General features: G+C 37.5%; 1 protein-coding gene across 9 annotated transcripts in view; it reads left to right on the top strand.

Moving 5' to 3' along the window:
* RALGAPA1 (Ral GTPase activating protein catalytic subunit alpha 1) overlaps nt 1-26,298 on the top strand; it is a 297,067-nt gene that overhangs the window by 128,673 nt on the left and 142,096 nt on the right. For all 9 annotated transcript variants that reach the window (XR_013960957.1, XR_013960958.1, XR_013960959.1 and 6 more), the window contains 8 exons: nt 841-965; nt 2,625-2,841; nt 3,900-4,076; nt 9,238-9,390; nt 13,340-13,533; nt 13,784-13,882; nt 16,709-16,864; nt 18,571-18,699. Coding sequence is in view for 6 of the 9 variants with exons in the window: in XM_080675533.1 (XP_080531659.1) it covers nt 841-965; nt 2,625-2,841; nt 3,900-4,076; nt 9,238-9,390; nt 13,340-13,533; nt 13,784-13,882; nt 16,709-16,864; nt 18,571-18,699 (1,250 nt within the window). In the remaining 3 variants the exon portion in view is untranslated. The remainder of the gene's footprint in view (nt 1-840; nt 966-2,624; nt 2,842-3,899; nt 4,077-9,237; nt 9,391-13,339; nt 13,534-13,783; nt 13,883-16,708; nt 16,865-18,570; nt 18,700-26,298) is intronic.

The raw sequence follows: 26,298 nt of genomic DNA, 5'->3' as shown, positions 1-26,298 counted from the left end.
TATTTGACAGCTTAGCAAAGCCTGGCCATTAATATAAAGATAATGGTATTTCACAATTAGCTCCTGATCAGTATATTTTCTTAACCTGAAATGCTTTGTAGTTAATTAGGAATATAACAAGTGCTGATTTTCTTTTAATTGAAGAGAAATCAACATTTTAATGGCATAATAGTGAAATAAATATCTTATTTTCTGTAAATTAAATTCCCAAGTTTAACACCTTCTTGGTAATGTTAATCAGAATGTAGACATTAAAAAATCAAGATAACAAAAAAAAAAATCAAGAAAACTATTTTGAGCTTTTTACAGAAAAGTATTTGTGGAAATCTCTTTTATTAAAGCAATAAAATTAGATTTTGTAGTGAATAGAAACAACATGTCAAAATCATAGAATTTTTATTTATTAATATCTAAATTTAAATGCATTTATGTCCCACTGAGATTTTCATAGATTCAAGGGATATATTTCTTGCAAATACTCTTTCGGAAAAAAGGGAATTGTAAATTAAGACTAAATAGAAGCACAGAGGTGGAAAGAAAGATAAATATACCAGTTTCTTTATAATCAATATTAACCTAACTCCAACTAGTGCTTATCTATAAGCTTTCTTGCTATTTAAGGTTATACTGAAGATTGACTAACATCTGCTTAGTTAAAGTAAATATCAATTTACTAATTCTTAAAATTAAATCTAAAGGGAGAGAAATTATTTATAAATGCATGTTTGGCAAATAATTGATATGTATGGCATAGGTAATTTGTTTTGAGTTGTTTGTTTTAAATTTAGAAAATGTGGTTAAGTATTTCCTCACTATATATAGTTATTTATTTATTTTTAGTCAATAAAGAGGATATGAGCCCAAAACTGCCTCCTCTTAATAGTGATATTGGCAGCAGCAATGCTAATGTTCCTGATCTGATGGATGAGTTTATAGCAGAACGACTTCGAAGTGGTAATGCCTCAGTAAGTATTATTTTATTTTATTTATCTGGTTTTAGAGAGGAGGGTAGAGAAACTAAAAGATGTATAACTATGTTCATCTATATATAATATGTGGAAATTTTTATTCAAACAGCCGTCCCCCCAAATTTAACCCTTTTTTTTTTTTTAAATATATTTTTATTGATTTTTTACAGAGAGGAAGGGAGAGGGATAGAGAGTTAGAAACATCGATGAGAGAGAAACATCGATCAGCTGCCTCCTGCACACCCCCCACTGGGGATGTGCCCGCAACCAAGGTACATGCCCTTGACTGGAATCGAACCCGGGACCTTTCAGTCCGCAGGCCGACGCTCTATCCACTGAGCCAACCAGTTTCGGCAACCCTTTTTAATTAAACATGTTAAATTATGTTTTCTTATTTTTTATTCAAAGACAAAACAAGCAGGCATATAGTTTTGATCAGAGTAAAACATTAGAATACCTGTTTGCTCAACTACTTAGGTATAAACTATTGCCTTCTTAGTCCTCCCTCTGTTTGCTCATAGGTTACACTGATGCCTTTTGCCAGCCCTTAGCAGAAAAGATAACAAACTCCAATGTTATGGCCAAACCCCCATAACATTGATAGCATAAATTTCTCAGTCATTACAGATAACTTTGAAATAGATTTAAAAGTTATCTTTGTTTTGAGTATTAGAATTATGGTAAAATGAAAATAGAAGCAATTTTATCCCTAATAATGCTTAATTGTTAAGGAAAGATAAATATATGTGGAATTGCCTTTTAGAATGGTCATAGTCCAGCCCTGGCTGGTTTGGTTCAGTGGATAGAGTGCTGGCCTGTGGACTGAAGGGTCCCAGGTTTGATTTTGGTCAAGGGCACCTACCTTAGTTGCAGGCTCGATCCCTGGTCCCTCGGTTCAGTCGATGTGTCTCTCTCACATCGATATTTCTCTCTCTCTACCTCCCTTCTACTTTTCTAAAATTCAATGGAAAAAATATCCTTAGGTGAAGATTAACAACAACAACAAAAAGAATGGTCATATTCCATTTGAGTTTCACCTTGTCTTTCTTATTTATTTATTTATTTATGTATGTATGTATGTATGTATGTATGTATTTATTTATTTATTTATTTCATCACCATTTATGCCCCCTATATCCTCCTTCACCAACTCAACTTGTCTTTAATGAAAGTCTGCAGGACCATTACATTTCCCACCCTTCCTTATTTTTTTTTTCTTGAGTGGGAAAAAATGATAGAATCATTATAGAATAACATCTTTATAGCATCATTATAGAGTGACATCATTGTAGAGTGGCATTCTTTCCTCCTTTCACTGTCTCTTCTTATTGCTGCTGCTTTTTCCATTTGAATATTTTCCTCTTTCTACTCTTTTAACTTATATTTACTTAATGGATCCTTTTGAGGTTTAAGAGTGCTAGGCCCAGCACCATCTGATATTTGGGTCTTTGCTTTAGGCGGACTAACAGTAGTTCAGGTTCCAGCTCCCAGCTCCATACAGTTAATGAAGATTGTACCATTAGTGTGTTTTCCCCTCTGCTTCAGGCCCTAAATCTCAACATTTATTGTGATAATTGACTCAGAAATGAAAGATTTCAGATGTTAGTAAGAATTTTAGGACTTTTTAAAAATGATAAATGTTTCTTGAATTTTTAGACTATGACAAGAAGAGGAAGTAGTCCAGGCAGCCTCGAAATTCCCAAAGACCTCCCTGATATTCTAAACAAGCAGAACCAAATGCGCCCTATTGATGATCCAGGTGTACCCTCAGAATGGACTTCTCCTGCCAGTGCAGGGAGCAGTGATCTTATCAGCTCAGATAGTCATTCGGATTCTTTCAGTGCTTTCCAATATGATGGACGAAAATTTGACAGCAAGTATCGTTTTCTATTTGAACATTATTATTTTTTGTTGATTGTTTTCTGTTCGAGATTGACTTATGAATCACATGACCATCACCTTCCTCTCTAATATTACTTAGGGGATTTCCACATATTTTGATTTCATTTTTCAGTGAAATTCCAAAGGAAGTTTTAGGGAATCATTTTCAAGTTGGGGCCACTTTATTTTGTCATACTGAAGACATTTAAAAAAAAACAACAAAATACACTGTCCTTTCATAAAATGAATGATTTAAAGACAAAAATGTAGGAAAAAAATTAGTATGGATTTGATATTAGAATAAAGGACAGATAGTCATGATTATGAGTTGTCATTACTTTATATACTCATATTTGGGAACCTAATTGTGTTCACTGCTTCATATGTTCAGTACAGTTATGTTTATTGCTACACTACTCAGAATGTTTCTTGAATAATTACTTCATGTTAAAATGACATCAGTGATACTATTTGGTATTATATCACTACCATATAGCTTCTCTGCTGTAATTCTGTATTACACTTGGCAGTCAGTGAAGGGCACCAAAATTTTAAAAAAGAAAGTCAAAACCTTGGAAACCAAGTTTGTGAAGAGCTTGGAGATACATTGGAGAAATATATGTTTGCCACCCTTATGGATATATACTGCTCTTATCTCAGACTGGAAATATGATTTAAAAGAAAAATCATTTTTATCATCCATATATGTGTTATTTTTACTATATATATATATATGTATATGTGTATATATATATATATATATATATATATATACACACACACATACATACACACACACATACACACACTAAAGATTATAAAGTACTTTAAGAGCAGTAAGTGTATTACTAGCTATCAGAAACATGGATAAGAATAGTGATGATATATGTCTGGCTGTTTTCCTGTTAATAATTAGCTATGAGAACTTTTAAAAATTGATTTAGGGAGAATGTTAATGTTTTATTATTTTACTGAAGTAGCTGTGTCTCTTGTAGATATTTTTGTTTTGTGATTGGGACTTTTATGTACTAGCATTTCTTTTTCCTATAGATTTTGGCTTTGGAGCTGATACTGGGATTGCATCGTCTGCTGATGTGGATTTAGGTTCTGGTCATCATCAGAGTACTGAAGAGCAAGAAGTGGCTAGTCTAACCACGCTTCACATAGATTCTGAAACAAGCAGTCTTAATCAACAAGCTTTCTCTGCTGAAGTTGCAACGGTTACTGGTAAAGTTAACTCCAGGGAATGTATTTCTTAAATGCATTTTTTAAATCCACCAAAGAACCTGTTTAGAATTTAATTTTGATAGATTTTAAGTATTACTTATAACTATTTAAGTTTTATTATTATTTTGTTGTTGTTAATCCTCACCCGAGGATATTTTTCCATTGATTTTTTAAATTTTTTTTCTTAGGGAGAGTAGAAGAGAGAGGGAAAGACAGAAACATCGATGTGAGAGAAACACATCGATTGGTTGCCTTGTGTACCAGTTCCGACTAGGGCCCCGGGCCGGGGAGGAACCTGCAATCAAGGTTCGTGCCCTTGACTGAAATCGAACCCGGGACCCTTTGGTCCGCAGGCTGACACTATCCACTGAGCCAAACTGGCTAGGGCTAAATATTATTTTTTTCACTCACCTTTATGTAATAATGGATAAAAATTTTAGAGTTTTTTGACCTAAAATCCACATGCATAACTTCAGGGGACTCTGAACTAGTATTGTATGTGAAATTTTGTGTATGTTGGCATCAGAGCATTTCCTGCAGCAATTTTAAAATAGATTACAAACAAACAAAAGTTAAGAATTACCGCACTCTGCCCTAGCTGATTTGGCTCAGTGGATAGAGCGTCGGCCTGCGGACTGAAGGGTCCCGGGTTCGATTCCAGTCAAGGGCACATGCCTGGGTTGTGGTCTCGATCCCCAGTAAGGGGGCGTTCAGGAGGTAGCCAATTAATGATTCCCTCTCATCATTGATGTTTCTATCTCTCTCTCCCTCTTCCTTCCTCTCTGAAATCAATAAAAAGACATATTTAAAGAATTACTGCACTCTTTTCATTGTCTTTCAGAATTAGCCTAAATTTTTATATATTTCTTTGGCAAGTATTATAAAAAAAGTAAAGTGTACTGGCTATTAAGCCTATATTTCAATATACTAATATTCTGTGTTTATGCAATAAATTATCTTCAGCAACTTTTCATCTTATGTATTCATTCATTGAATATCCAGTGGAATAGTACTCAAGAAAGAAGAAATAAATGTTAATTTATGAAAACCATAACTCACTCTCAAAAACATGCTAAATGAGAGAAGTAAAATACAAAAGCCTACATACCATACTTTATTATTCCATCTATAGGAAATTCTAGAAAAGACAAGACTGTAGTGACAAAGCAGATCAGTGATTACTTGGATTAGGGAAGGAGAGCAACTGGAAATAGGCATAAGAGAGCTTTTAATGGTGATGATCTGTTATATATTCTTATTGTGTTGTTGAATACAGGACTACAGTTGCCAATTTTATATAATTATACACTTAAAATGTGTGAATAAAAAATGTAAGGTGTTAGATTTTACTGTGACACACATTTTAATATTATCAGAACTAAATTTTTAGACAAGTGTAGAGAGATTATTGAACCTTGGAAAGATTGGAATTTTAAAGTAGAAATAATAAAATGCCTGAGAAGTTTGCTCAGTAGTTTAGAGATCTGCCTGATAACCATCTCAGCCTGTGACTCAGAATCCCACAATATGTGTCTCTGTCTTAATCTGGAGACCAGTTATTTTTTTGAAGGTAAGAAGACTTTCTAAACATCTTGCTCTGAGTGAACTAGAGATATTTATCATGTAAGCCATATTCTAGTTTTATTTAAGCTATTTATCAGACTATTGTGTCCTCAAAAGATTTTATATGTAAAAGAAGTATGACCCCACTTTTTCTTATTTGTTTTTAGTTATAAAAAATAAAGTTTCACACAAAGTTCTGAAAGTAAAACTTGATATGTATAGAGAACTTATTTTAGGCCTTTGCTTCACAATGACTTCCAGCTATTCAATTTCTAAGAATTTTTAATATTTATGTAACATGTTTGCTATACATAGTGACTGTTTCTAGGACTCTACTAGGAAGTTTTATTAGTTATTCTAATGTTAACTAGTGGCCTTCATGCAAGAATGGGCCTTCGTTCCCCTGGCGGGAGCCGCCTTTCTGCCCTTCCCACGCTGCCCAGAGGCCCAGAGCTGCTGGGCTGCGTCATCGCCATGGCGACGACACAAATGTTCCGCCCCGCCCACGGCCACTCTGCGCCTGCATATGAAAATTAACCTGCCATCTTTGTTGGGTTAATATGCATAACTCCTGATTGGCTGGTGGGCGTGTTACTCTTTTATTAGGTAAATGGGGCCATTATTAATAGTGCCAGGGATGTTTTTCTAAAAAACTAAGCCAGTTCTTGAATTAATTTGTTTAGAAGACATAAAATTCAGCAAAGAATACAACTTTATATACTCAATATACAAACAATTCAACACAGTATTTTCTGAAGGTGAAATTTGCATGTGTTATCACACTGTTAACTTTAAGAATAGCTGTATTCTATCAAAGAATGCTAGTAGTCCTAAAACATACCCTTCTGTTTTCCTATAACTTTTTTTGAACTGCAAAATCTCATAGATCATAAAAACAAAAACTAAATAGCTTGTTTTGTGGGCATGACTATATTTATAGCAATATCTTTATTTTTTAAAAATTAATATTTTAGCCCTGGCTGGATGGCTTGGTTGATTGAACCAGGTTCGATTTCCAATCAGAGCACATACCTAGGTTGTGGGTTCGATCCCCAATCTGGGTGGCTATAGGAGGCAACTGTTCGATGTTTCTCTCTCACAACCAAGTTTCTTTCTTTCTCTCACTCTCTAAAAATAAATTTAAAAATATCTTTGGGCAAGGATTAAAAAATAATAAGAATTAAATAATATTTAATGTCATATCTTGGGTATACTGTACATATTTATAACAAAGCAAAAAAATCGTTTTTGCTTTTGACTTGGAAGCTAATGATTGTTTTTGTCATGTACTTACATTTTTTGATAAATGTTAAGGAGATTTTTTTCATTGTGCCCTCAGCAGTTTGTGTTTGTATTAAGGTATAGTATCCTTAAGTTTCTGTAGCTGCCTTTAACATGATTTTATATCATATTAATTTACACCAAATTCCAAATGAAGGACAGGAAACTTACCACATACTATGTGTCATAATTGAACCTAGATTGTCATATGATTATCATTAAATAAGGCATTCATACCTCCATATGTACTTTTTAAGGCACTTATTGTGTTATAATTAAAAATTATATAAATAATACGAAATGACACGTTTGTGGAAATAAAATAATACACATTTTATTTATGTATTTTATTTATATACTTTATGTATTTAATATATGTGCTTTTTGCTTTATTGTATGGAAAGAGGTAACAGTCGGAGAGTTTTATGATTATTGAGTACAGAATATTGATATTTCTCTACTAGAAAGCTTTTTTTAATTGATTTTTTGAAAGAGAGAGGAAAAAAAACATCAGTTTGTTGTTCTACTTAGTAATGTATTTAATGTTTGATTGCTGACCAGGGATGAACCAGCAACCTTGGTGTGTTGGGATGACTCTCTAACCAACTGAGTTACTAGGCTAGGGCCTCTGCTAGAAAGAACCTTAAAAATAAAGTGAAAAGACCTAATATTTTAACTACTTGCTTGGTACTAGCAGTACTCCACTACAACTACCACCAGTTATTCAATACAATATTAATTTGCGTTATATATAATTTAAAATAAGGAGAATGAAAAAAATACAATAAGAAGAATGTCTATGTGCCAGACACTGTACTAGACACTGGCAATACTATAGTATATAACATAGATACAGTCCCTGTTCTTACAGAGTATATGTGCTACTGAAGAATATTTGAAACTAAACAGGCAGTTTCAAGTCATTGTGATAAGTGATATAACGGGGAAATACAAGGAGTTATAGCAGAGAATCCTTATTCACACTGGTCAGGTCAGGTCAGGATTAGGCTTCTTAGAAAGTAGTGTTTAAGCCAAGACTTGAAAAATAAATAGAAGTCAACCATACCTAAAAGAAGAGGGTTAGGGCTCCATGTAAAGGAAAACATGTGAAAAAGGCCAGAGGTATGATACATTCTGATAAATACCAGTTTACTTTCTATGGCTAGAACTTAAAAATACGAGAGCAGCAATTTTCAACCAGTATGCCACAAGAATTTTTAAAACATGCAATAGCTGACTATGTAGTCAGGGGCACTGACCTACCTCTTTTCCCTTAGATTGTCAAATAAAAAATAAAAAAATGACAATAGCCAACACAACAATAGCTGTTCGGTGTGAATGAATAATAATTATACCTTTTTTTTTGTCAGATCAGCAAAAAATATTTTTTTGGTGTGCCATAAAATTTTAGTAATCAGCTTATGTTTGCCATGAGATGTAAAAGGTTGAAAATCTCTGTATTAGAGAGAGAGTAGAATGGTAAGAAAGTTGCAGAAAGATTGGAAAACCACACTTAAGAAGTTTGGGCTTATGCTGAGTCCACTAAAGAGCCAGAGAAGGATTTTAAATTAGGGAGTGACATGATTAGATTTATTTTTAGGGTTTTTTATTTTTGGGTTGTTTTGTGGTTGTTTTTTTTCCTTATGGAGAATGGATTAGGAAGAAGGGGTAGGAGAGGGAGACTAAAGACTAGGACCACCAGGGACCACTGTAATTCTGGCTAGCAACCATAGTGGTATATAGAGCCCAATGAGCAAGCTCTTCTTTAATTGCCCCAAGAGCCTGACCAGCAACTTAGTGTTGAGCGTCCACCTATGAATCAGAAAGTCAGGGTTCGATTCCCGGTCAGGGCACATGCCTGGGTCGCAGGCTCAATCCCCAGTAGGGGACATGCAGGAGGCAGCTGATCGTGATTCTCTCTCATCATTGGTTTTTCTCTCTCCCTTTCCCTTCCTCTCTGAAATCAATAAAAATATATGAAAAAAATAATAAAATAAATCTAATTGCCCAAGATTAAAGTAAATGAAATTGAATAGCAGTGGGTACCAGAGTTTCTATAGCTGGACCAGGTATGGGAGTAGAGATTCTTGCCTTCACTGATGACTTCAATTAGCTGGTATGTCCAATTCTGATTCCATACTAGTTCCATTATATAATATTGTATAATATTATGATTTTACCTCTTTGGCTAATGTATAACCTTTTTTTATCTTTTGATATTTTAAATTTCTGTTTTATTGGGGCTTTAAGCATTACATCTTAGATAGAGGGTATTGAGTATCTTCTTTATGCTAATTTTATGAAATTATATCTACAGGTTCAGAAAGTGCTTCTCCAGTTCATTCAGCTCTGGGATCCAGGTCACAAACACCTTCCCCTTCTACATTGAATATAGAACATATGGAACAGAAAGATCTTCAGCTTGATGAGAAACTTCACCACTCTGTTCTTCAGACGCCAGATGACCTAGGCAATATTTGGAAATTAGATATTTGCCATTTCTCCTTTCAGGGCATTAGTGTTAAGAGATCTTAAAATAAGGCATCTTAAACTTGATTATGTACTATATAAAAATTTATTATGTATTATTCTATCATTGGGATTTTGTAAGTCTTAGAAATTTGTTACTATAACTTTTTTTCTTGCTCTTAAAGAATAATTTTTATACTCTGATTTTTGTTATTTTATAGTTGATTACAGTTCTAGCATTAATGATTACATTAATTTTATGTGTTATATTATCATTGATATAGTGCCATTCATTTTCTAAAGCAGGAAATACATAATTTGGCATCATTATTCTTAATGTTGCATTTGAAGAACCTGCTGACTCACAGGAGAAAGTAGAATTATCATTTGCTAATCAGGCTTTCAGTGAAACAATTGATCAAATCAATAATTTTTCATTGAACTTGATTCTTCAAGTATATCAACTAAATTTAATTAAAAAGTAGGCCATCCAAACGAAGTATATTTTAAAGTAAATGTTAAAAAGTAAGTAGGAAACCTTAGAAACTATAAATTTAAAAACAGAAGTTATTTTTGCTAAGTCCTACATGATGTAATAAGCATCAGAATAAGAAGTCATTTTTGCAAATATGCTAAAAACTTTGGTCAAGGACATAGTTGTTGAGATATTTACAGTAAATAATACAGAATGCCAGTTTCATCAATAATGCAGCAGGTTTGTTCTCTGACCAAAGGAAGAAATTTTAAGCCATATAACTTTTGCCCCCCCCCTTTTTTTTTTAAGGTACATTCATTCTCTTAGCATGCAATTAACTTGGAATTACATAGCCCTATTTCTGGTTGTGGGTTGTTTCTGACCTTTCCTTCTTTGGCCTACAATTTTTGTTTTTAGTTTTCTTTCTGGCATTTGGAATAAGTTTTAAACTTTCAGAAAATTGCAGGACTCGTAAAATGAATAGCCATAAATCCTTTAAATTCACCAGTTAATATTTGCCACTTTATCCCTTTGTGTATACACACATAGGCACACAAAAAATCCCATCATCCCTTTTTTTAAATTCTTTTTTTTGCTGAGTCATTTAACAGTGAATTAAAAATATCAGACGCTACACACCTCAACATTTCAGCGAGAATGTCTTAAGAATAAGTACACATTAGTTTCCTGCATGACCACAATATAATGGCCACATTCAAGGTATTTAATGTTGATATGTCACTGCAGTTTTAGTTCATAGTTAAATGTCCTCAGTTGTCCCAATAATATCCTTTATAGCAACCTTATACCACCATTAGCCCAATCTAGGATTTAAAGAATCACACATTGTGCCCTGGCCAGATGACTCGGTTGGTTGGAGCATCATCCTATGCACCAAAAGGTTGTGCGTTTGATCCTCAGTTGAGGCACATATGGGAGGCAACCAATTGATGTTTCTCTGTCACATCAATGTTTTTCTCTATCTCTTATGTCTCTCAAATCAATTTTTAGAAATATCCTCGGGTGAGGATTAAAAACTAAAAGGAATCACACATTGTTGCTTGCTTTGTAATCATGTAAAATTTTGTTTACTTTGAGAAGGATAAATTAGAGACAAAGTTGACATCACTATATTATGAAGGGTCTGTAGAGAGGGGAAATGTTAACAGAGATAGTACTAAGTGTACCGGTTAATAATGCAGATTTTTTTTCAATAGATGGAGTTACACATATGTTGATATATATGCGATTTGATATGTATGCTATTTTGTTGTATTGACAACAAGCTTCAAAACTTCATATTTCAAATTTGCTGAAGGTGTTAACATCATAGATATTTTTACACTTAAAGATGTCGAATTTCGTGCAAAAAAAAGAGCATTTGCGGGAAGTTATAATTCATTACTTTATTTTGAAGAAAAGTGCTGCTGAATACTTCAGGAAGTTGATGGTGAACATGCTCCATAAGCATGGTGAACGCTGGTTAAAGCACTTTAAAAGTGATGATTTTGATGTGAAAGACAAAGAACGTCCAGGTTAACCGAAAAAGTTTGAAGACCAACAATTACAAGCATTATTGGATGAGGATGCATGTCAAACTCAAAAACAACTTGCAGAAAGATTAAAGGTTGCTCAGCAAACAATTTCCGATCATTTACAAGCATTGGGAAAGATTTTAAAGGAAGGAAAATGGGTGCCACATCAACTGAACGAAAGACAAATGGAAAACTGAAAAGTCATCAGTAAAATGTTGCTTCAACGGCCTGAAAGAAGAGTCTTCTTTTGCATTGAACTGTGACTTGATGAAAAGTGGATTTATTTTGAGAATCCCAAATACACAAAATCATGGGTTGATCCATTGACTGCAAGGCCACATCGCTTCTGAAAGAAGACAATGCTCTGTGTTTGGTGGGATCAGGAAGGTGTGGTGTATTGTGAGCTTCTAAAACCAGGTGAAACCGTTAATACTGATCGCTACCGACAACAAATCTATTTGAACCACGCTTTGATCTTGAAACGACCAGAATGTGCCAGAAGACATGGCAAAGTAATTTTGCTTCATGATGATGCACCATCACACACTTCAAAACCATTTAAGACATATTAAAAGATCTTGCCTGGGAAGTATTAACCCACCCGCCTTATTCACCAGACCTTGCTCCTTCAGATTACCACTTGTTCTGATCGATGGCACACGCACTTTCTGAGCAGCACTTCAAAACATACAAAGAGGTGGAAAATTGGGTCTCTGAATGGTTTGCCTCAAAACAAGAAATGTTCTATTGGGACGTTATCCACAAATTACCTGAAAGATGGGGAAATGTGTAGATGGACATTACTTTGAATAAAGCACTTTTGATGTTTCTCTTGAAATTATCATGTTTTCTTTGATTACAAAATCCACTGTTATTAACCGGTACACCTAGTAAACACTGCATACTTTCTTTCAGTCTAGTGAGTTTATACCAGAGCCCATTTTTTATTATTGTGAAAGACTATTCAGTAGCTTTTTAATAATACAATCAGTTATTGTATACCTTATATACAAAGAAAAAAAAGGTAAACATTAAGAGTAAAGGATGTACATATACTAACAAATTATTAAGATTTTTATCAAGCAGGAAAATTATTTTACTGACGAATGATTTTCCCTTTTTTACTGTATACATTGAACAGAAAGTGTTTTTTAATGTATCATACAACTGAAACCTATATAATTTATTAACCAATGTCACCCCAATAACTTCAATAAAAAACTTTTTTAAAGTGTAATAGATTTTTCTTTTTAAAGCTGGAGGAGACCTATAATGATATTCAACTATACCATCTATTTAACAAATAAAGAAGCATAGCCTTAGGGAGGTTATTAAATAACTTATACATCACATAATTTGTGATAGAACTAGGATCCAAGGTAACATATTTTTTACATATAATCTTGCCAATATTAATAAAAATATAATTATGGAAATTTTAGATGTTTAAATTTTAGTAAAAATACGTATTTTTCAATGTCATTGTGATATCCTTTTAATGGTAGGTCTGACATAATTGTGAAATATATTTCTTTGGAAGTTTTAACTAAAAAAACTGGCTTATAAATACTTCCTGCAGGATCTGCCTGTAGCCTGAGATTTTATATTAATTTGATGATATAATCTGAAGTAGTTATTAGATAGAGTATGTAGTTGTAAATATGATCTTTATATCAAACATAAATTTCTTTATCTGGTATCTTCATCATTTCCTCCTTAGGTAAATCTAGATAGAAGCACTATGGGATAAGTAATTATTGCCATAATAAGGAATTATGAACTGGTAATATTTGTACCTTATCAAGAAAAAAAACACTAATGAATATTAACTTTTATTTACTTTTATATATATATTTAAGACAGTTAATTCATCTCTTTTGTGTTTTTAGATCAATTATCCAGAAAAATTACTAATACTTGTGTATTATTTTTTTCTATAGAAATCAGTGAATTTCCATCTGAATGTTGTAGTGTGATGGCAGGGGGTACTCTTACAGGATGGCATGCTGATGTTGCTACTGTAATGTGGCGAAGAATGCTAGGCATTTTGGGAGATGTCAATGCTATTATGGATCCTGAAATACATGCTCAAGTTTTTGATTACCTCTGTGAACTTTGGCAGAATTTAGCTAAGGTAAAAAAGAAAAGATATAAGAGAAGGAAACTAAAATAAAGTATTAAGAAGCAGAAGCCTTAAATAACATAGCCACACTATCCTTTCTCCCCCCTTATTATATGCTGGTGCTTACCATGATGAAGTCACTAACCATGATTAAATATATAGTTAGTGGTAGATACTGGACTTGATCTCAAGTTTAAGGTAAAACAAACTAGAAGAAAGAACACTTTACATAGGTTTATTGCATTTTATTTGAAAATTACAGATTAGAGATAACCTCGGCATTTCGACTGATAACCTGACCTCCCCTTCTCCACCAATTTTGATACCTCCGTTGAGAATTCTTACACCTTGGCTTTTCAAGGTAAGCTTAATATATAAAATTTAAACATTTCATTTAGCATATAAGTATGTGTCAGTCTTAAACATTCGACAGATGTTTGATTTATTGTATAGTCTTTTAGCACACTTAGTTTTTAGTCATTAGGGGTTATATAGCAAAGAGAGTGGGCATAGCAAAATTATTATACAGCAACCATGTCAAACTCAAAGGCTAACATGGGCCAAATAAACAAAGGTTAAGTTTATGTGGGTTTTAAAAAAACAAAAGCCTCAATTTTTATAGAAACGTAGGTTTATTTTGATAGAGACATACTGAATACAAAGAGCTGAAATAAATGAGTAATCATTAACATAAAATAATACAACATTTTAATAAAAATTAATAATTTTTTCTTGAACATTAACTTACCAGTCACTGAATAACTGCACAAATTAATAACACAAATAAACCTATTTTTCTGGTTCTCCAAAAGCAAAATATTTCCTGTTGTGCACACCAAACAAGTCAGTCCAAGACTAATGACATGGCAATCAGCTGCTAAAATATTTGCTGCTAGTATTAGTGGAGAGAAATGGTGCGCCTGCGCGTAAGGCGCATAAAGGAAATGAATAAAACACACTTATTCAGTCATTAGTGAACGTTACAGTTTGTTATTAATAATTATGTATAACAATATTGTAAAAATTAAGTTACAACATTTTTATTGAAATGTTTCTTACATACCATTATATTGGCGGGGCCACAAAAATATTCATTGTTGGCTGCATGTGGCCCGCCAGCCACGAGTTTGATATGCTTGTACAGGATGCATCATTTTTATAGGAAAGTATGTTTTTACTAGAGGCCCAGTGCAAGAAATTCATGTATGGTAGGGTCCCTAGTGGCTGCCAGCTGCCAGCCATCAGCTGGGTACTCCCTCCCTTCTCTCACCTGCTACCACCACTGTACGGGGCCTCCCTCCCTTTTCCCAGTTGGCCCACCCCCTGGTTGAACTCCCAGAAGAACTCCAGTCGAGGGGACAATTTGCATACTACACTTTTATTATACAGGACTAGAGGCCCAGTGCATGAAACTCATGCACTGGGTAGGATATCCCTCAGCCCAGCTTATACCCTCTCCAATCTGGGACCCCTCCGGGGATGTCCGACTGCTGGTTTAGGAATCGGGCCTAAACCGGCAGTCAGACATTCCCACAATCCGGGACTCCTGGCTTCTAACCATTCACTTGCCTGATTACCCCTAACTGCTTCTGCCTGCCAGCCTGATCACCCCCTAACCACTCCCCTGCCGCCTGATCGCCCCCAACTGCCTTCCCCTGCTGGCCTGATCTTGCCCCCAACTGCCCTCCCCTGCCAGCCTGGTCCCCCCCAACTGCGCTCCCCTGCAGGCCTGGTCCCCCCCCCCCCAACTGCCCTCCCCTGCCAGCCTGGTCACCCCCCAACTGCCCTCCCCTGCAGACCTGGTTGCCCCCAACTGTCCTCTCCTGCCAGCCCCATCGCCCCCAGCTATCCCCCACCCCTGCTGGCCTGTTCACCCCCTACTGCCCTCCCCTGCTGGCCTGATTGCCCACAACTGGCCATCTTGTGGCGGTCATCTTGTGGTGATGTGCGGGTGTCGCCTGAGGGTGCGAGGACCACCTAGGCTTTTATTAGTATAGATTATATTTAATGAAATATTAACCTTAAATTTGTGTCTTAGTATATATGTACTTTTAAAGATGTGATTCTTTTAAGTATCACTTGATATGCTTGATACATTTTTCTAAGTGAAACTGTGTGGTTATTCATACTGTTTTGTATCATTTTAATGATAATAGTTTAGGTAATTCTGATATTTAGTTCAGTAAAGAAATTGGGCCAACATAGAAATGAATGAAAATAAATATATTGCTTTATAGGGGGCAGGGGCTGTCGGAGAGAGGTCAGTGGGGGAGAAAGGAGACTTATGTAATACTTTAAACAATAAAGAATTTAAATTTTTAAGAAAATAGCATGTGTGGGGTTAAGGAGTATATAAAAACTGTACTTTCTGCTCAATTTTGCTATGAACCTAAGACTATTCTTTTAAAAAGTCTATTTAAAAACAAAACAAAAATGAATAGTAAAGCATTTGATGTTACACGAATAAAAAACTTACTAACAACACTATCATACTGAAAGGCAGTGGTCGGCAAACTGTGGCTCATGAGCTACATGCAGCTCTTTGGCCCCTTGAGTGTGGCTCTTCCACAAATTACCATGGCCTGAGCGAGTCTGTTTTGAAGAAGTGGCATTAGAAGAAGTTTAAGTTTAAAAAATTTGGCTCTCAAAAGAAATTTCAATCGTTGTACTGTTGATATTTGACTGTTGACTAATGAGTTTGCCGACCACTGCTGAGGGATATATAAATAACACTTTGTTATATAAATAAGATATGTGCTTTGAAAAAAATCTATGAAAGCCTAAACGACCGTTATGAATAGTCGACCAAACAACCAGTTGTTATGATGCGCACTGACCACCAGGGGACAGATGCTCAATGCAGGAGCTGCCCCCTGGTGGTCAGTGCACTTCCACAGCCAACCTCCCACAATCCCTCCCCTAGGCTGGCCAACCTCCTGTGGTCCCTCCCCCCCGGCCAGCCAGGTGGTCATTGTGCTCCCACAGCCAACCTCCCACGATCCCTCTTCCCAGCAAGCCGGCCCCAAGATGGCCCCAGTCGCCGGCCAGGCTGAGGGACCCCACCCGTGCACAAATTCATGCACCAGGCCTCTAATATATATATATCTTGCTATATTTAGATGTTTAAGTATTTAATAAACAGTATTTGTTTTTGAGTAGTAATAAAGCCAATATTTTTAAATTGTAGGCAACCATGTTGACTGATAAATATAAGCAAGGTAAATTACATGCTTATAAACTTATTTGCAATACAATGAAAAGAAGACAAGATGTTTCTCCAAATAGAGATTTTCTGACACATTTCTATAACATAATGCATTGTGGATTACTTCATATTGATCAGGTAAATATATGTACTTTCTAGCAAGTTGCTTTATATGTTTATGTTTGATTCTCATTCTGTTTAACTCTTGTTTTTGAAATGTAGGTGGAAAAAGTAGCTATTGTAACAAGGGGTTGACCTGATTATTAAATGCATTGTTCCTCTAATGTTATACCAAATAGTTCACTTTTTGAAGAGATTAAGCCATCCTTTGCTTACGTTGACATTTTGTAATTATTACTTGATAATTGGTACTTGAGGCATATGGACTTACTCATCTAGTCATGTAGTATTCAGAGGTTTTTTTCTACTCTAAGAGTCAACACATCACATTTTCTTATTACCATAAATTGTATGATCATAATGACAATTATATTGACTTGGCATTTGTGTCAATCACAATTATTACATTATATAGTCATAATTATGACTCTAGAACATTACTTCAGGGGTCTTGATCCTGGCCAAAAAAACTGAAAAGTGTGGGAGGTTACAAGTCAAAGTAATGCAAGCATTTTTATCAAATGTAGTTAAATTTCACTTTCAGTTCATTTAGAGAGCATTAAATTTATATTAAAAGGTATTTCACTTTCTGAAAAATGAGTGAACTTCTTGCATTAATTAGGACTAATTACGATGTTCTACCTTAAAACATGTCTCAGATAAATTGATGATCTTGATAACTAGAAAAAGAGCTTTTGTGTAAGATAAATCACATTGAATAATACAAGGTAATATACCACATTCTCATTGTAAATTCCAAAGACAAAATGGATTATTAATCAAGTCAAGAATATTCCCTCAAAGGTGACTACATCTAGATTTCCAATGCTAGATACCTATCATCAAAGGACTTCAGTTTATCTAAAAAAGAGAATCTCTTCAGTTGTAATATAACCGGTCACACAGCTTCAGAGATCAGAATCATCACATGGAAACAAATAGGTAACAGGAGGAAATACTCTGCAATTCAGTTTTAACCCTCTGAAACAAAGAGCCTTCCAACTTCCTCTGTGGTATGGAAAAAAATGCTGTGTTGATGTCAGTTAAACAAATGTGTTTTAAGTTTACTTTCCTTTGACAGAATATAATAATAAGTATGGATTATTTGGAGGAATTAAAATTAGTATTTGTAATTAGTCAGCCAATATATAGTAACTAGAGGCCCGGTACACGAATTCGTACACCAGTGGGGGTCCCTCGGCCTAGCCTGTGGATCAGGCTGAAACCGGCTCTCTGACATCCCCCAAGGGGTCCTGGATTGCGAGAGGGCGCAGGCCAGGCCAAGGGACCCCACTGGTGCATGATCGGGGCCAGGGAGGGACACGGTAGGTTAGCCAGCCAGGGAGGGATCGCAGGAGGGCTCCAAGGCGTGTCCAGCCCATCTCAGTCCCGATCAAGGACCCCAGCAGCAAGCTAACCTACCAGTTGGAGCATCTGCCCCCTGGTGGTCAGTGCACATCATAGCAACTGGTCAACCAATCAACTGTCTGCCCCCTGGTGGTCAGTGCACATCATAGCGAGCAGTTGAGCAGCCTTAGTATACATTAGCATATTACGCTTTGATTGGTTGAACAGATGACCCAACACTTAGCATATTAGGCTTTTATTATATAGGATTACCTGTTTTATTATTTCATGTAATATCTATTTTTAAGGATATTGATTAGCTGATACTCAAGATTACATTTGTTATATTCTTTCTCCCTTCTTTCCTTATTCCTCAGGATATTGTCAATACAATCATCAAGCACTGCTCACCTCAGTTTTTTTCACTTGGTTTGCCTGGTGCTACAATGCTTATTATGGATTTTATTGTAGCAGCTGGCAGAGTGGCTTCTTCAGCTTTTCTCAATGTAAGTTTTTATTTCCTGTTCTTCATAATATAACAAATATTAGTTAACCAGGACACTACTAAAGAGCAACAAAGGAAGAGCTAAGCTGTTCTTGATAAAAATATAGCAATCTAATGTTCAGGAAATTTCACAATTTAATTGGAATTGTTGCATCTCCTGCATTAAAAAAAGTAAGAAGTTCTAATGTACAAGATTGTATAACTAAAATTTGTTGAGGAATTGACCCAAGAGTTATAAAAATGGACTAAATCTGATAAGCAAAACCGAATTTTAAACCGAGGAAATACATATAAGGACAGGAGGGAAGAAAGTAAAGAAATGACAATGGACTATAGCAAAAGAAAAGAAAGAAACAGAGGTGAGATAACGCAGAAAATACGCTCTTAGGAATACACTCTAACCTCTAAAACAGCATGTGGGATTTTTTTTATGTAGCTATGGAGCTGAGGTGGTGCCAAGTAACTCAGTATAGTTGGAACATGTTCGTTTTAAGAGGCAGGGGTGAACTAAAGAGAAAGACAGTGACTGTTTATAGTGCTAAAGAGAATAGATTTCATCCTAAGAAAATAATGAAGAACCATTGAAGGATTTTAAGAAAAGAGTGACATGATCAAATTTGTATTTTAGAAAGATCACTCTGGAGCAAAGTATAAATAAGAAATAATTAACTGAAAGCCTACTAGAAAATTCTAAGAGTATTTGGGGAAGAAAAATCAGTAATACTTGACTAGCACTTTATAACTTGCAAAGCAGTTTTACAAACATTTTTTTTTCATTTATAAGCTACAAAAGACCAACAGTGATGAGGGGGAGTTCTATTTGGGGCATAGTAAGCTGCCCATTAGACATGCATGAGATGTCGGGAGGTCCATTGTATGTATTACATCAGGACAGAAAATGTAAAGCTGGGAAACATTGCTTTTGAGATAGTATTGAAACCCATGAAACTGAATGCAATCACCAGAGGAAATGTGCAAATAAAAGAAAAATCTGTGTTTATAGTTATTAATCTAATTTCTCTAGTTCCCTGAGGACAGTGATCATGTCTTACTCATCTTGCATCTCCAGGGCCTAGCCTAGCATCATACTTATAGATATTTATTAATCGAATGTGTAAGTATTTATTTAGCACCGTAGTATGTGTTAAACATAGTGCTAAGCTATTATTATTAAACTTTTGTTTTTGCCTTGTGTACAAAATGTTCTTTTAGGTAGAATACAGAAGGATATAGAATAAATGAGTGGCCAGATTATTATGATCTCTGAACGCATAATAATCTGGCCACTCAGTGTATATCCTATATAATAAAAGGCTAATATGCAAATTGTCCCCTCGACCAGGAGTTCGAGCAGCAGGCAGGCCAGCCAACTGCCTATGTCCCCTCCCCCTGGCCAGGCTGGCTGGACCCCACCCATGTACGAATTCATGTACCGGGCCTCTAATATATATATATACGTATATACACTGAGTGGCCAGATTAGTTAGTATACGTTCAGAGATCATAATAATCTGGCCACTCAGTGTATATTAACATTTATAGAACATAGGACAACCTATTTGTCTATACCAGTAGGAGGAGCTTAGTATAGTGGTTAAAAGCATGGAGTCTAGAGTTAATTAGCCTGGGTTCAAATCCCAGCTTTGCCACTTATTAGCTCTAAGACCTTGTGCAAGTTTCTAATTAATTTCTCTATATCTCAGTTTCTTCATCTATAAAATGGAGATGACCTTCCTCATAGGTTTATTTTATAAGGATTAAAATAATATTTGTAACATGGTTAGGACATTATATGACACATTGTGCAATATGAGAGTTTGTTAAATAAAATAAAATTATATGGTAATTCAGACAAGAGATCTTACTTGTTTAGAGGAGGTTTCATGTAAAAGATGCTTGAATATATCCATGGTAGATTAGTATTTTTATAAGTCAGAATGGAGATGAGGGGTAGTATTCTAGGCAGGGGGAAACATCAGAAAGCTGGCAAAGAATGACAAATAATCCATTTTATTTAGAAGCTAGTTAACCTAACTAGAGAGTAGTAGACAGAAAGAACAGAAAGGTATTTTAGATCCCAGCTACCCAAAATGTAGTCTGCACACCAAAAACATTTGTCATGATCTTGGTGCTTGTTAGAAATGCAGAATCTCAGATCCCATCCCAGACATACTGAAATAGAATATACATTTTAACTATATCTCAAATGATTGATATGAACATTAAAGGTTGAGAAGCACTGCTTCAGACTACTACACTTTGGAAGGTTTTGAATGCTAGGATTCAGATTATAATTCTACTAGAGACCCAATGCATGAATTTGTGCACCAGTGGGGTCCCTGGGCCTGGCCTGTGGGATTGGGCCAAAACCAGCTCTCTAACATTCCCCAAGGGGTCCTGGATTGCGAGAGTGCAGGCCAGGCCGAGAGACCCCACTGGTGCACGATCGGGGCTGGGGAGGGACACAGGAAGTTGGCCAGCTGGGGAGAGACTGCGAGAGGGCTCCAGGGCATATCCAGCATGTCTCGCTCAGTCCTGATTGGCCGGACCCCAGCAGCAAGCTAACCAACTAGTCGGAGCGTCTGCGCCCTGGTGGTCAGTGCACATCATAGCAAGCGGTTGAGCAGCCTTAGCATATCATTAGCATATTATGCTTTGATTGGTTGAATGGCTGACTGAACGACCGGGCATTTAGCATATTAGGCTTTTATTATATAGGATACTAGATAGCAGTAAATTTTTTAAAGTGAAGGAAGAGAATCTGTGCTTTGGGAATATTAAATAAGTATATTAACTTAGGAGTAGATTTAATGGTAGACAAACTAAGGATGCTAAACAAGTTATAAGGCTATTATCATATACTAGAGGCCCGGTGCATGAAATCAGTGCACTGGGGGGTGGGGGAGCCCCTCAGCCTGGCCTGTTCCCTCTTGCAGTCCAGGAGCCCTTGGGGAGCGGGCCTAACCCGTCAGTCGGACACCCTTAGTGCTGCCATAGAGGTGGGAGAGGCTCCTGCCACCACTGCTGCACTCACTAGCCTGTGAGCCCAGCTTCTGGCTGAGCAGCGCTCTCCCTGTGGGAGCACACTGACCACCAGGGGGCAGCTCCTGCGTTGCACATCTGTCCCCTGGTAGTCAGTGCACATCATAGTGAACAGTCATTCTACCGTTTGGTCAATTTGCATATTAGCCTTTTATTATATAGGAAGGATTATCAGCGTACACAGATTATCAATCTTTTGGATACTGGCAAAAAGTTTACAAACTCAGGGGAGACCAGTAGTACATAAAACAATGTCATTTTGTTTTTGAAATATATTTTTACTGATTTCAGAGAGGAAGAGAGATATAGAAACATCAATGATGAGAGAGAATCATTAATTGGCAATTTCCTGCATGCCCCCTGCTGGGGAAAGAGCCAGCAAGCAGGGCATATGCCCTGACTAGGAATCGAACAGTGATCTTATGGTTCATAGATCGACACTCAAACTCTGAGTCACACTGGCTGGGCTAAACCAATGTCATTTTTTATCAATTTACCATGAAAATTATTACTGTTTAATGGGCCAGTTATCCCAGATGACTAGTCAGCATATTTCTTGCAGCCTTTCTCAAGGTTCTACAGGAGAATTAAACCCTAATGCCCTTAGGCATCCATTTTATGTGACTCCCTGCAGGCCGCCTCCCCCTCCCCCCGCCCCAGGCCTTCAGCACTCTACTGTCTGTGTCCATGGGTTATGCATATATGCATTCAAAGTCTTTGGTTGATTACCTCCCACCCACCCACCCTACCCTGCCTTCCCTCTGAGATTCCACACTCTGTTCCATGCTTCCATGTCTCTGGATCCACTCCGTTCATCAGTTTATTTTGTTACTTAAAGTCCACATGTGAGTGCGATCATGGTGATTCTTGTCTTGCTCTGACTGACTTATTTCACTTAGCATGATACTATCTAGGTCTGTCTATGCTGTCTCAAAAGCCAGGAGATCCTACTTTTTTACTGATGCATAGTACTCCATGGTATAAATGTACCCCAGCTTTTGTTTTTTCTCTCTTTTTTTTTTAATTTTATTTTTTTTTAAATAAATCTTTATTCAGATTATTACAATTATTTCTCCTTTTCCCCCCCATAGCTCCCCTCCACCCAGTTCCCACCCCACCTTCTGCCCTTACCTCACCACCACTGTCCTCAACCATAGGTGTATGATTTTTGTCCAGTCACTTCATGAACCCCCCCATACCCCTTTCCCCCTGAGAATTATCAGTCCACTCCCTTTCTATGCCCCTGATTCTATTATATTCACCAGATTATTCTGTTCCTCAGGTTTTTATTCACTTGATTTTTAGGTTCACTTGTTGATAGATATGTATTTGTTGTTCATAATTTTTCTCTTTATTTTTTTTCTTCTTCCTCTTCTTTAAGAATACCTTTCAGCATTTCATATAATACTGGTTTGGTGGTGATGAACTCCTTTAGCTTTTTCTTATCTGTGAAGCTCTTTATCTGCCCTTCAATTCTGAATGATAGCTTTGCTGGGTAGAGTAATCTTGGTTGTAGGTTCTTGCTGTTCATCACATTGAAAATTTCTTGCCATTCCCGTCTGGCCTGCATAGTTTCTGTTGGGAAATCAGCTGACAGTCGTATGGGTGCTCCCTTGTAGGTAACTAACTGTTTTTCTCTTGCTGCTTTTAAGATTCTCTCTTTGTCTTTTGCTCTTGTCATTTTAATTATGATGTGTCTTGGTGTGGTCCTCTTTGGATTCCTTTTGTTTGGGGTTCTGTACACTTCCTGGACTTGTAAGTCTATTTCTTTCACCAGGTGGGGGAAGTTTTCAGTGATTATTTCTTCAAATAGGTTTTCAGTATCTTGCTCTCTCTCTTCTTCTGGCACCCCCATAATTCTGATGTTGGTATGCTTGAAGTTGTCCCAGAGGCTTCTTACACTATCTTCAACTTTTTGGATTTTTTTTGCTTTTTGCTTTTTCAGTTGAGTGTTTTTTGCTTCTTTGTATTTCAATTCTTTGACTTGATTCTTGTGTTCCTCTAGTCTGTTGTTGGGTCTCTGTATAATATTTTTTATTTCAGTCAGTGTATGTTTAATTTCTAGTTGGTCCTTTTTCATATCTTCGAGGGTCTCGTTATATTTATCGGCCTTTTCTAGGATATTCTTGAAGAGCCTTATAACTGTGGTTTTGAATTCTAAATCCAGTCGTTTGTTTTCCTCCATTTCTTTCGTTTGTGATCTGATTCTTTGACGCCGCATTTTCACTCTTCCCTGAGTTGGTAAGGTAGATTTGTGTGCTAGGTTTCCAATATGGCCCAGTGGGTCTGCCTCCCCAGTTAACCTGAGGTGGACACTCTTGGTGCACCCCTTTGTGGACTGTGTGTACAGCCTTGTTGTAATTAAGTCTTGATTGTTGTTGGTATCACTGGGAAGAATTGACCTCCAGGCCAGTTGGCTGTAAGGATCAGCTGTGTCTATGCTGGGAGAAGTTCGGTGCTGGAGACAGCCTTATAGGATTAGACTTGCCAAATTGCAATAGCCTCTGTGCTTAGCTTGGATGGGGTGGAGTCTCAGTCTTGGCTTCCTGTCAGCCTTACCCTTGTGCGCACATGCGCGCCTTCAGACCTCCACCTTCCCTGGCTCCTGAGTCTCTGCCCGAGAGTCCAGACTCCCCCCACAAGAGCGTTGTCCCCAGGGGCTCGCCTGGAACCGGGGTTCAGTGCAGTCAGGAACCTCCGACTCCCTTCCACTAGGGAAAGCCTGTGGCAACCTCCGCAGCCTTTGTGTGCACTGGCGCGCGCGCGCTTTCCGTCATCCGCCTTCCCCGGCTCTCGAGTCTCCACCCGAGAGTCCAGACTCCCCCCACAAGAGCGTGGGTCCCCAGGGGCTCGCCTGGAACCGGGGTTCAGTGCAGTCAGAACTGGGGCCCAGTGGAGTCAGAAACCTCCAACTCCCTTCCACGCCTTTGTGCGCACTGGCGTGCGTGCGCGCTTTCAGTCCTCCGCCTTCCCCGGCTCCCGCGTCTCTGCCCGAGAGTCCAGACTCCCCCCACAAGAGCGTGGGTCCCCAGGGGCTCGCCTGGAACCGGGGTTCAGTGCAGTCAGAACTGGGGCCCAGTGGAGTCAGGAATCTCCGACTCCCTTCCACTAGGGAAAGCCTGTGGCAACCTCCGCAGCCTTTGTGCGCACTGGCATGCGCGCGCGCACTTTCAGTCCTCCGCCTTCCCCGGCTCCCGAGTCTCCGCCCGACAGTCCAGACTCCCCCCACAAGAGCGTGGGTCCCCAGGGGTTCGCCTGGAACGGGTTCACTGCAGTCAGAACTGGGGCTCAGTGCATTCAGGAGCCTCTGACTCCCTTCCACTAGGGAAAGCCTGTGGCAACCTCCGCAGCCTTTGTGCGCACTGGCACGCACGTGCTCCTTCAGACCTCTGCCTTCCCCGGCTCCCGAGTCTCCGCCCGAGAGTCCAGACTCCCCCCGTAAGAGCGTGGGTCCCCAGGGGCTCGCCTGGAACTGGGGTTCAGTGCAGTCAGAACTGGGGTTCAGTGCGGTCGGGGGCTTCCTTCCCCCTTCCGCCAGAGAAAGTCAGCCAGGCTCTCAGCCACCCTTCCTCTCTGCGCACACAAAGACCCTTTGCCGTACCTCCAATTCTCTGTGAGCTTTTCTCTTTCCTTCTAGTTGTAGAATTTTCACTCAGCCAGCTTTCCTGTGGTTCTGGATGGTGTCCGTTCTGTCTTTTATTTGTAGTTTTGAAATTGTTGTGCGAGGCAGCAGTTTAGGTGCTTTCCTATGCCGCCATCTTGGTTTCTCTACCCCAGCTTTTTTATCCACTCATCTACTGATGGGCACTTGGGCTGTTTCCAGATCTTAGCTATTGTAAATTATGCTGCTATGAACATAGGGGTGCATACATTCTTTCTGATTGGTGCTTCGGGTTTCTTAGAATATATTCCTAGAAGTGGGATCACTGGGTCAAATGGCAGATCCATATTTAATTTTTTGAGGAAACTGCATACTGCTTTCCATAATGGTTGCACCAGTCTGCATTCCCACCAGCAGTGTACTAGGGTTCCCTTTTCTCCACATCCTCGCCAACACTTGTCATTTGTTGATGTTTTGATGGTAGCCATTTTAACAGATGTGAGATGGTACCTCATTGTCATTATGATTTGCATCTCTGGGATGATTAGTGACTTGGAGCATTTTTTCATGTCTGTTGGCCACCTGTGTCCTATTCGGAGAAGTATCTATTGAGGTCCTTTGCCCATTTTTTAATTGGATCATTTGTCTTCCTTTTGTTAAGTTGTCCTGAGTTCCTTATATATTTTGGATATTAACCCTTTATCTGGTGTATCATTGCCAAATATATTTTCTCATACGCTGGGATATCTTTTTGTTTTATTGATGGTTTCTTTTGCTGTGCAGAGGCTTTTTATATTGATGTACTCCCATTTGTTTATTTTCTCCTTAGTTTCCTTTGCCTTAGGACAGTGGTCGGGAAACTCATTAGTCAACAGAGCCAAATATCAACAGTACGATTGAAATTTCTTTTGAGAGCTAAATTTTTTAAACTTTAACTCCTTCTAACGCTGCTTCTTT

The sequence above is a fragment of the Plecotus auritus genome (assembly GCF_963455305.1).
Source record: "Plecotus auritus genome assembly, chromosome: 1".
NCBI lineage: Eukaryota > Metazoa > Chordata > Mammalia > Chiroptera > Vespertilionidae > Plecotus > Plecotus auritus.
The sequence above is the reverse complement of the archived record's forward strand: the minus strand, read 5'-3'. Positions and strand labels throughout refer to the sequence as shown.